Here is an 11,375-nt window from a genome sequence, read left to right as displayed (position 1 = left end):
GCAGATGGGGAGGGGTCAGGGAAGGAGGGGGGAGCTGGTGGGGAGGGGTCAGGGAAGGAGGGGGCAGATGGGGAGGGGTCAGGGAAGGAGGGGACAGGGGCTCCTGTGTGGTCACGGCTAGTCTGGGGGCAGGATTTGGGCCAGATCGGGGGAGGGAAGCACCCCTCATGGCAAGGAGGCCTCTCTTTATAACTAATGCACATTTTAGGTCTGCTCCTTACAAGCGTGTCCGGACCTCATGTTTAAAGCCACTCATGACCAGGCCCCAGCGGGACACATATTTGGAACGTGGGGTGTCTGGGAAGGTGGCTTCCGGGAGCGCCAGGGGCACCTCAGGGTCCGCGGCCTGTCTGGGCACCAGGAGCCACGGGAGGCCCCGGACAAGCCCTCCACCTGCGGCGGGCGGCCAGCCCACGTCTCCGGCAGCTCTTTCCTTCCATGCCACCCGCCAGCCCCACACCGTCCCATTGCCTGAGCTCCGTCGCGGGCTCCACCCCCCGCCCCCCTGCCCCCACCCCGCCAGGGCCTGCCTGGATAGTGACCTTCCCACTCAGACAGGGAGGGGGCGGTCTGACCTCCGGGGACCCCCAGCCTCCGTCCGTGGCGCTGTGCCTGGTGGAGAACCCGGAAGGGACGAGTGTTCTGTTGTTTCTTCTAGAGTCTGCGTGGCCGGGACCTACAGGGCAAGGCGACCCTGAGCTGAGGGCCACTGCTTACCAGGGGGTGACAGGTGGCTGAGAATCTGGATCTCGGGGGGCCGTTTGCCTGGGGACAGCTGGACAGCACCATCGGGGGTCTTGCTGGGCGGGGGGGGTCCCCCGATGCCCGGGGCTCCCGGCACCTCCGTCCCCACTTGGGGTCCTGCTGCGGCGCTTCCACCGGGTCCCTGCGGGTGTTCTCACACGCACGACGCACAAGCACATCGCACGCGCCAGCCCCACCGGACATGCGAAGTGACCTCCGCTCCCGCAACCCGGCCCCGGTGCCCCCCACACGCTCCTCCCGCCCCAGGGAGTCTGACCCCCAGGTGCTGTCTGCATGTCGCGGCCCGCCAGGCCGACTCCACAGGCCCACAAGCCCGTCTCTGTCCCCTCTGTCAGGTCCGTCCACTCTCGACTCTTTCGTCCAGCGGGGTGGGCTGACGCTCGTCCACTGGGCTCATTTCTCGGAAGAAACACTCTCGTACCAGAATTTACACAAAAGGCAGGCGTTGTTGAGAAGTAATTTATTTCACAGGTTTTGTGCCCCCTCTTTTCTGACACTTTCATGACTGCTGAAAGGCGCTGCCCCATGAATAGGCAGGTGGCCCAGGACCCCTGTTCCCAGCTGGCAGTCCTGGGGGTGACCCAGGCGGCCTGGCGGTTACCCACGTGTCCCGGGGGGCCGGGCAGGGAGAGGCGGGCAGGGCCACTGGGAGGCTGCGAGCCACTGGCTTCTTGGAGGACAAGATGGCACCCAGTGTGGGCATGCGCGGGGTCGCAGTGGCCCGGTGAGGTCCCTCCCCAGGGGCCAGAGGGCCTCATGCTCCCTCGGGTGTAACATTCACAGCATCCTGCTGCCTGGATTCCCCACCCGCCTCTGGCTCCTGCAGTCCCCAGGCCCCCGTCCTTCCTTGGTCTGTCGCCGTCATGTCCCCGGACGTGTGTGCCCCACGGGGGGACTCAGCGGTGGAGAGGTGTCCGTCGTCCACGTCCTCACAGAACATTGCTCCAGGGCCTGTGCAGAGGTCAGGGGAGGGGAGAGGCAGCGGGCACGTCCCTAGAGATGACCAGCCACGCCGGCCACACCAGCCTCCCACACGGCCCACTGCGGGCTTCAGATTTGATCGAGGTCAGGAGCTCCGACGGGCAGCGAACAGGACACAGCCCTGTGTGCTCAGCAGGGCGCCTCCCTGCCGCCTCCCTGTCCCTCGGCGGCTCTTCCCGGCCCCTTCGGGGACCAGGAGCCCGCCCACCCTACCCCAGGACCACGGATGTCCTGTGCTTTCCAGACCGCTGACCTCTCGTTCCAGAGCTGTTAGTAACAATGAGCACCTTCCACCTGATTCCAGATGCTCTCGGGGGCTTTGGGTCTCCGAGGTTCGATAGCCAGGGACCCTGGACAACACTCTGCTTTCTGTGCCTCCGTTTCCCTCCGTACAAAATGAGCAAACTAGGCTGTCCCGCGCCCCCGGGTGCTGTGAGGACCCACACAGAGGCAGGGTGACCCTGCGAGTGACATACAGGCATCCGAGCCGGGTGGTGGGGTGCAGATGAGGGGCGGCCACAGCCCCTAACTCAGCAGCGTGACCTCTGAACTCAGCCCTCATCCCTAACACGGCTGGTCGTGACCATAAGTAACCCAAGTCAGTAAGGGGCCGGGGGCAGTGTGGAAAAGGGCCGGCCTGTGTCACCGGGCGGGCCAGCAGGAGGGGACTGGCAGCAGGGCCGGCAGCCCAGCATCCCCCCATGGCTGTGCCCACAACGTGCCTGCCCTCCGCGCCGTCTGTTGAGCAATCTTTGTTGTTTTCCCAGGGTTTTAGAACTTGTTACGTGTTTCATAGCCTTCTTGGGGAATGACTGACACACACGACTCGTGAGCCGTGTCCCCACTGCCACCTACTCGTGAGAGTGCCGTCACACAGAAGCGAAGCCGCGTGCCACGTGCGCAGGCTCCTGCCCAGGCCGCTGCACACCTGCCGGCCGCCTCCCCGCGAGGAGCTGCACACGGTGTGTCCTCTGCGCTGGCTTCTCCTGGGCGGCAAGGTGTCAGTGACGTGTGTCACATGCCAGCGCCCGGTTCCTCGTGGCTTTGCGGAGCCTACATGGATGCACCTGCGCTTCCCGAGCCCGGTGTTCAGAACGGCGTCAGCGGAACACACGACCAGCCGGGCGGAGAGACACCGGGTTGTGGCCTGCGAGGGGCCACGGTGCAGGGGGGCGGGGAGCCGCCTCCGCCCCCCCCCTCCCTGGTGCGCGCAGAGCGGGAGACAGTGAAGTGTGTAGACGTGGGCTTGTTGCGGGGCCTCGTCACGTGTGTCTTCCGGAGGCGGAGAGCGCGGGCGGGGCTGTGGGCGGAAATGACCTCACCACCTCGAAGCTCTGCGACCCCTCCATGGCCCCGGACTTCCGGCCTCAGGAGGAGCCCCGTGAGGCGGGTGGGCAGGGGCTGGGGTGGGGGGCTCTCCGTCTCAGTGAGAATCCCGCAGTCACGGTTATTGGTGGGGACATGGGACTCCCTTCCCTCCCCTCCCAGCCCCTCCCCTCCCCTTCCCTCCCCTATTTTTTTCTTTTCTCACTAGCGGTGTTTAAAGCTCATTTGCCAAATGTGCCGTCAGGCATGGCCGGCCCCACACAACGGGGGGGGGGGCATTGTACCCATTGTACAGGGGAGAAAGTTGAGGCCCGGTGCACCACAGCTTTGGGCGTGACTTCACAGGATGCTACTGCTGGCTCTTGGCCACCTTCCCTCCCCCACACCTCCGGGTCCCCCACCTGCCCCTCCGTGGCTGTGTGCGCCCCTGTGCGCTTCGCGAGGTCCCATCCACGCGCTCCCACGCTCCCTTTCCGGGAGCAGCTCCGGCGTCCTTCATCGTGACCATGAGCCAGGGGGTCACGGCCACTAGAAGGCAGTGGACATCCCGAAATCCACCATCTTCCCTCGGGGGCTATTTGCCTTCTTAAAAATTGTTACATTGCAGGGCGCCTGGGGGCTCAGTCGTTTGAATGTCTGACTTCAGCTCAGGTCACCATCTCACGGTTCGTGGGTTCGAGCCCCATGTCGGGCTCTGTGCTGACAGCTCAGAGCCTGGAGCTGCTTCTGATTCTGTATCTCCCTCTCTCTCTGCCCCTCCCCTGCTTCTGCTCTGTCTCTCAAAAATAAATAAACATTAAAAAAATGTTTTAATTAAAATTGTTAAACTGCCAGCTGAGAGGATGTACATGTGTCCAATGGTGAATAGCTCTGCTCAGGCTCACGCGGAGCCCGTGCTGCCCCCGGGGCCCCAGGCTGGGCTGGTGGAGGGCACCCAGACCTCCAGCACCTACAGGGTGAGGGCAGACGGGGCAGTAGGACCCTGGCCGCCCCAGTGACGGGACTGCCCCCTGCTGGCCAGGCTGCAGAGCGGAGACACCTCCAGGCTGGCCCTCCATCCTCTGGATCCCAGCAGGAGGCCCCCCCCAACTCTCCCACAGAGTCAGGGATGATGGGCAGTGGCCACGCCCTCGCCTGTGACAGGTAGGAGGTGACCCTCGGCCGCAGCCGGCACAGAGCAAACACCGGTCTCTGCTGCTAAAGGGGAAGCAGTGTCCCCACAGCGATCTGGCTAGGGAGCAGTGATTCACTCCCCTTGAAGGGGGGCCGCGGGGGCCTGGGAGTGCACCCCGATCCCCGATCCCTGGGGTGCCTTTCTGGGTTCTGAGGGCTCTGGACACGCCCCCTCCAGCTCCTCCAGGTTGTCGTGGGCATTTAGGAGCCCTCCCTCCTGGTCCCTGGAAAGAAGGGGGCCATGCTGGCTGGGCCCCGGGGAGCCCTGGGGTGGTCCCTGGGGGAGGGGAGGCAGCTGGAGGCAGGGGAGGGCGGCCGCCTGCCGCTGTTTATTTGCATTCCAATCCACCTGCACATGTTCCAGCTATTTATGAGCCTGGACCTTGTCCCGGCCCAGCCACGGGCTGGATTTCTGGCCCTGCTCGGCTTGCGCTTACTTCCCAGCCGGAGCTTAGCAAGGTGCCCAGTGGCCGGGAAACCTGCATCTGGGTGAGTTCAGGCCCTTATGTTCCCCGCCTGTGGGCCGGGGCGGGGGGCGGGCAGGAGCTGGGGAGGGCCCAGCAGGTGGTGGAGACACCGGGCGGGACACAGGTGGTCTGCAGCTCAGCCCCTCCCGGCCAGATCTTCTCCGCAGGAGGCCGTGGAGGGGCCGGGTCCTGAGAGGCTGCGTGGAGCCCCGGAGCCCCTGAGACGGCAGGATGACGGAGCCCAGGGACGTCCTGGTGCTGCTGCCCACGCAGGAGCAGCTGCGGCTGGTCGTGGGGGTGAGCATGGGGCGAGTGGGGGACAGCAGGGGTGGGGCGGCCTTGGGGTGAGCTGGGGGGAGGGGAGCAGGGGTGGGGTGACCGTGGGTGAAAATGGGGGGCAGTGGGGTGCGGGGTGACCGCGGGGGTTGGCAGAGACACCGCCACAGGGTCCCTTCTCCCAACAAAGTGATGGTGTTCACGAGAAAGAAGTGGCATTTGTGGCGAGTTTCATCCCAAGCACAGAGCTTAGCAGGTCAGAAGGAACCCGTGGCCCCGCGTCTCCTGGGTTTGCAGGAGTCCTCTCTGCCCTTCTTCTCTATGATGCTCTCTCCATTGGGCACTTTAGGCTCCTTGAGTGACCCTGGTTTCTGCAGAAACACCCTGACCCCCCAACCGGCCTGAGCTTTGGGGCAGGGCACTCCTATGCCCTTCCTCCCACCCCCCCCTGGGGTGCCCCTGCGGAGGGCCGTGGCTCTGTCCACCTGCCCCCGGAGTCGGGGTGGGGGGGCGGGGGAGGCTGGGGGGCTGCCGCCTTCCCTCTGAGCACCAGCCCCCGGCCCTGGCCCGCCTCACCCACCCTGCAGCCCGGGCCCTCCCACAAGAGATGCTGGGTGCATAAACACCGGTTCAGGATTCGTTCCAAATGCCCATGCTCACGGCCGGCCACGGAGCCTGCAGAGGGGCAGGTGCACCCGCGGAGGCCCCGAGCCGCTGCCACCGCCCCCTCGAGCCTGAGGCCCCCCAGCCCGTAAAGATGCGCGGGGGCGGCTCTTTGGGGGCTGTGTCCGAGCAAAGGCACGAGGTCAGAAGCGCCTGTTGCAGGGCTGGTGGCTCTCTGTGAGCCCCGTGTGACAATCCAGTCATTGAAGAATCAGGCGGGTAACCAACAGCCTGTCTGTCCACCTGATCGTGGACGGACCTCAAGTCCTCACCAGACCCCATAGCGCGCTTCCAGAGGACCCGCACGCCCTGGGCAGTCACGGTCCCCAAGGGACCACCGGCCACCCCAGGGACAGGGCGGGCCCCAAGCGGTCATTTTCATGGCGTGCTGCGGTCACGGGAGTGTCAGCCACCGTCTGGTGCCCCGGCAGACTCTCTCCTACTCTGTCCTGCCTCCAGGGCGAGGCCCCGTCCCTCAGTAGGGGAGTCAGGAGGTGAGGGTCGGGATTCCACAGCGCTGCTCGCGAGAGAAGAGGCGGGGCGGCTGGGGAGCGGGTCCCCTTCCCCGCGCATCGGCTGTTGGGGTGCCTGGGGACAGTCGTGGAGCAACATGAGTGGGGACCGCTGGGCGGACAGAGGGGTGGGCCCCTTGTGGGGCCGAGCGGGAGCCCCCCGAGGCGCGCGCGCTCCGGCCCTCCTGGTGCGGCGCCAGGAGGGCCCAGCAGGCGGCCCCGCAGTGGCGGACCTTCCTAGCTTTCGTCAGCCATGTGAGAGAAAAGTGAAGCGGCACGTTCCCCGTCAGGGCGGATCCCGGGGTCCAGTCACCGTCCCCTCTGGCGCCCCTCCCCGTTCTGTACTAGACGCCTCCGTGCGCCCACGGGGGGCTTACACACCATCCCCCTCGACCCCCCACACCTCTCCCTGCTGTTCTTAGTCTGATTTTACAAATGGGGAAACCAAGGCCCAGATTTCCGTGAGCGCTGAGTTGGTGCGTGTCCTCACAGTGGGCTCCTCGGTGCCCGAAGGCCCACCGGCTCATAAGGCCCTTGAGGGGAGGGTCCCTGGTGGAGGCAGCCAGCCTGTCCTCCCCGGGAGCACGGAGGGACGTCAGGGGCAGGAGTCTCTCCTCTCACTCGATGTGTCTCTGTCGAGAGCAGCAGGAAAGCCCCGAGAAAGTTGGCCACATCCTGCCAGCCCTCCTCCTCTCACAGCCCGCCCTGCTGGACAGGGGGCACCTAGCCTTCAGCGGGGGCATCACCGAGGACCTGGGCGGGAAGCAGGGTGGTCCTCAAGCCCCCACTGACTGCCTACCCCTCGCAGGGGCCCTGAGCCTGCACCCATGTATTACAGGTGCGGGCCACCTGCCGTGAGCTCTTCCAGCGGGCGTGCGACGTGGCCAGCATCAAGGAAGCCCACTTCTTCGGCCTCAGCGTGGTCAGAAGTAAGTCGGCGGTGCCCCGACCCCACGCAGGGACCCACCGCCCGGGGGCACCAGCTGTTCTGGGAAGGCTGGGGGGTCTCAGGGCCATGGGGGGGCCTGCCCGTGCCATTGGTGCTCGTATGCACCCAGGGTGTCTGGGCGATTACACACGGCTTCTGAGCACACTCACATGTGTGCACACCCACAGGCTCTCATGCTCACAATTATACGAGGCACATACAAACACACAGGTATACACACTTAATACACATACGTGCATGCTTGCATACTCAGTGCAGACTCACACATACATTCACACACATGCATACACTCTGTATATGTGTACACACACATACATGTGTACACATGCACACACATATACTCATACACGTACATACTCCATGTGCACATGCACACACCCACATACATGTATGAACACAATTCTACACACATATGCATGCACACACATGCACACTTCACACATGTGTACAACATACATAAATGCACACACGTTACATCCATACAGACACATGCACATCACATGCACACATACCCATATACATGTATACACATGTACACAGTTCTACATACATGTGCATGCACATACATGCACACACTCCACATACACATGCACACACTTACATACACATACACATGTACACCACGTGCACATGTACACACGTGCACAGGCGCACACACCCATATACATGTATACACATGGACACATGTGCACAATTCTACATACATATTCATGCACATACACATGCCCACACTCCACACACATGTGCACTCACATACCCATATGCACACACTTTATGTGCACACACATATACACATACACCACATGCACAGGTGCACACACTCATATACATGCACACACATGCACAATTGTACATACACATTCATGCACATGCATACAGACGCTCCACACACATGCACACACATGCACAATCGTACATACACACTCATGCACATGCATACAGATGCTCCACACACATGCACACATAGACACATATGCACACACTTTACATGCACACATGCACCACATACACTTGTACACATGCACGCACATGCACGCCCATATGTATGCATACGCGTGTACACAGGCACAATTCTACATATGTATGGATGGACATACATGCACACACTCCATCCACACACACATATACTCACACGTGTGCACACGCTCACTTGGCCTTCTCGGGGAGAGAGGGGAGCGCAGACTCTGGGGCTACTCCTGCTCTTTCTGGAGAGAGCCGTGCACGGAGCCCTGCACTGCGTCCGCCCCTCGGGCTCTGCTGTCCGGGAGCCGACTGTGTCCGGGCTGCTGGAAACACTTGTCCGGGAGCAGAGCCTGCGGCCGGGACTCTGATGGGTGAGAACCCGAGCAGGGGTGCTGGCAGAAGGAGGTGGGGGCCACCCAGCCTTGTCTTCTGTCCTGGGGTTCCCTCCGTGACCCCCCAGCTCCAGGTTTCTGCTGATCCCTGAGGGGAGGGCAGGACGAGCTGCACGTGCGTGGGAGACGGTGCCGCCCACGGGGCTCCGGACGGCTCGTGGCCTCGGGTAGAGGGTGCCTGATCGCCTGTGTGCCCGAGGAAGTGGACGCTGCCACCTGGAGGCAGCTCTCAGGGGGCTGGGGGCCTCTCATCTCTAACTGGGGGGCTTCAGGGTTATCAGTATAGAGCCCTCTTTCCCCAAGATGTGGAGATGAAGAGTGACAGAAAGGTGTCCACTCTGTCACGCTGCCCTCTCCCTGGGCTCACGGGGCCTCTGCCCCCAGCCACAGGCGGGTGTCCCGGCTCGTGTGCAGCTGGGGAGAGGGGAGGGCGGGAGCGAGAAGGGGGCGCCCCAGGGGAGCACGGGGCACTGAGGACCCCAGCCCCTCCCACAGCACCGTGCGGTGGACGCGATCCGGCCGTGGCCCCTGCGAGATGCCCGGGTCCAGGTCCCACACTGGCCTTCGTCGCCTCCCAGCGGGCGGAGAAGAGCTGTGGTCAGGGCTGCCTGACCCTTCAGTGCCCCGCATAGGAGCCTGGGGGCTTCTGGGTGTGGGCCATGTGTGCGTGTGCGTGCAGGGAATGTTCTAGACTCAGGTGGAGTGGGTGGGCTTCAGATGCAGGAATGAAGGACCACCCGAAGGCCCCCAGGGGCCAGGCCCCTGTCCGGGCGCAGCCTCCTGGCCAGGCTGTGCGGGGTCCAGGGCTCGTCACCCCGAGCCCCAGCGCCCCCTGCGCAGGGGGACATGGTGGGCGGGACACTGTGGGTGCTTTTCCTTCTGCGTAGCCCCAGGTGAGCAGAGGTGCCCGGGCATTCTGCTTTCAGGTCGCCGTGAGGGGCCCTCTGGGGACGGCGGGTGTTGGCCCCGGGGGCCCCGGTTTCCGGCCTTGGTTCTGTGGCCGGTGTCAGCCTTCGGTGGTTTCTAGGGGGAGAGAAGCGATGTGGAATGGTAGAGGTCACGGTAGAGACCAAGTGTTCCCTCTGCTCTTGGCGGCGTCCGGCGTTGAGGGTTAAGAGTATTAATGCCGAGGGACCAGGAAGGTGTTGGGGACGGTGGCGTGAGCAGTGTTGGGAATGGCCGTGGGGGGGGGGCTGCTCCGCTCTGCTTTCCCGGCACTCCAGGCTGTCCACGCAAGACCATCATCACGCTCCCGTTAGTGGGGCACAGCCCCAAAGCACCCCCTCTCCTGTGCCACCTGAGGGCCTGGGCTTCCCCCCTGCTTGTGCGGGCAGGCGGACGGTCCCTGGAGGGTCCCTGTGGGCTGAGGCAGCGCTGCCTCTGCTCTCAGACAACGAGTACGTGTTCATGGACCTGGAGCAGAGCGTCAGCAAGTACCTCCCGAGAGACCGGAAGCGGCAAGGGCACCAAGTAAGTGGCCGTCCCCGGGCCCGAGGGCCACCGGCTTGGGGACACGCTGGCCCATCCCTGGGGCTGCCCGCGGCCCCCTAGAGCTGCCGCTGGCGAGCCGGCCGGGTGGGGGTGCCCTTGAGCATGGCAGGCAGCACGCCCGGGGCTCCTCAGAAGTCACAGCGTCGTGGGAATCGGCAGAGTCCCGGCCGCTGCCGCCTGAGCGTTAGCGGGAGCCGGTGTGACGTCCCGTCGTCGGGCACCAGCCTGGGGAACCTGTCCGCTGCCAGCCTCCAGCACTTTCCCTCGTCTTCTCGCTGCGCTTCCCCCCTGCAGGGTGCCGGGAGGCCCCGCACGCCCTTCGTGACCTTCCTCAGAGTGCGGTGCTACGTGGAGGACGGCAGGGTCATGAGGTGGCTCCACGACCCTGCGGTCTGCGGGAGGGCGGGGGGGGGGGGGGGGGGGGGGGGGGGGGGCGGGCGCTCGTGTGGAAGGTTCTAGAGAGCGGGGGCACATGGTTGTGTGGAAGATTCTGGAGTGTGGGGGCAAGTGTTCATGTGGAAGATTCTGGAGAGCGGGGGCGAATGGTTATGTGGAGGGTTCTGGAGAGTGGGGGTTGGGTGGTTGTGTGGAAGGTTCTGGAAGGGCTGGGGGCAGCAGGAGGCTGCAGGGTGTGGCAGAACCATCTGGCGGGGCCGGATCTGGCCTTTCACCAAGACCAGCCACGCCCTCCAGGGACAAGACGACCAGGCACCTCTACTACTGCCACCTGAAGGAGCGCGTGCTGAGGTCCCAGTGCACCCACCGTGAGGAGGCCTACTTCTTGCTGGCCGCCTACGCCCTGCAGGCCGACCTGGGCGACCACCGGGAGCCGGTCCACGCAGGCCGGTACTTCGAGCCACACGCCTACTTTCCCCAGTGGGTAAGGCTGTGGAGCCCAGCAGAGCCCCTTCTCTGCCCCCGCCCCCTGCAGAGTCCCTGGAGAGCAGAGGGGAGGCTGAGGGGCTGGCAGGGGAGGAAGAGAGAGCGGGAAGGGCCTCACAGGCCTGTGGCCTCGTCCCCAGATCATCGCCAAGAGGGGCAGCGCCTACATCCGCAGGCACGCACCCGCCATGCACCGCGAGCAGCGGGGCCTCCGCCCCAAGCAGGCTGCGCTGCGCTTCATCAGGGAGGCCTGCCGCCTGGAGGACGTGCCCGTCCACTTCTTCCGGCTGTTTAAGGTTAGCCCCCGGGCCCCGGGAGGTCAGGCCGCCTCAGAGGTGCCTCTGCCCACGAGGCCCGGAAGAGCAGAGCCCGTGGGCAGCCAGGATGCTGACCCTGGCCCAGGGCGGATGGCGGCCCCACGGCTGGCCTGGGACCCGGCCCATGAGTGGGGTTAAGGAGCTCCAATATTTGGGGACATGAAAGTCTGGTGGGTGAAGGAGGCAGGGAGGTGGGTGACAGGCCTCCAGCATCAGAA

General features: G+C 64.4%; 1 protein-coding gene across 1 annotated transcript in view; it reads left to right on the top strand.

Annotated features, from left to right (window-relative positions):
* Positions 1–4,943: 4,943 nt before the first annotated feature.
* The window catches only part of FRMD1 (FERM domain containing 1), an 11,778-nt gene continuing 5,346 nt past the window's right edge, over positions 4,944–11,375 (top strand). The window contains exons 1-6 of the mRNA XM_029943274.1: positions 4,944–5,009; positions 7,002–7,092; positions 9,858–9,937; positions 10,253–10,329; positions 10,652–10,838; positions 10,981–11,140. Coding sequence (XP_029799134.1) covers positions 4,944–5,009; positions 7,002–7,092; positions 9,858–9,937; positions 10,253–10,329; positions 10,652–10,838; positions 10,981–11,140 — 661 coding nt within the window. The remainder of the gene's footprint in view (positions 5,010–7,001; positions 7,093–9,857; positions 9,938–10,252; positions 10,330–10,651; positions 10,839–10,980; positions 11,141–11,375) is intronic.

This window comes from Suricata suricatta, chromosome 7 (genome assembly GCF_006229205.1).
Source record: "Suricata suricatta isolate VVHF042 chromosome 7, meerkat_22Aug2017_6uvM2_HiC, whole genome shotgun sequence".
NCBI classification, from domain to species: Eukaryota; Metazoa; Chordata; class Mammalia; order Carnivora; family Herpestidae; genus Suricata; species Suricata suricatta.
This window is presented reverse-complemented; position numbering and strand designations above follow the sequence as displayed.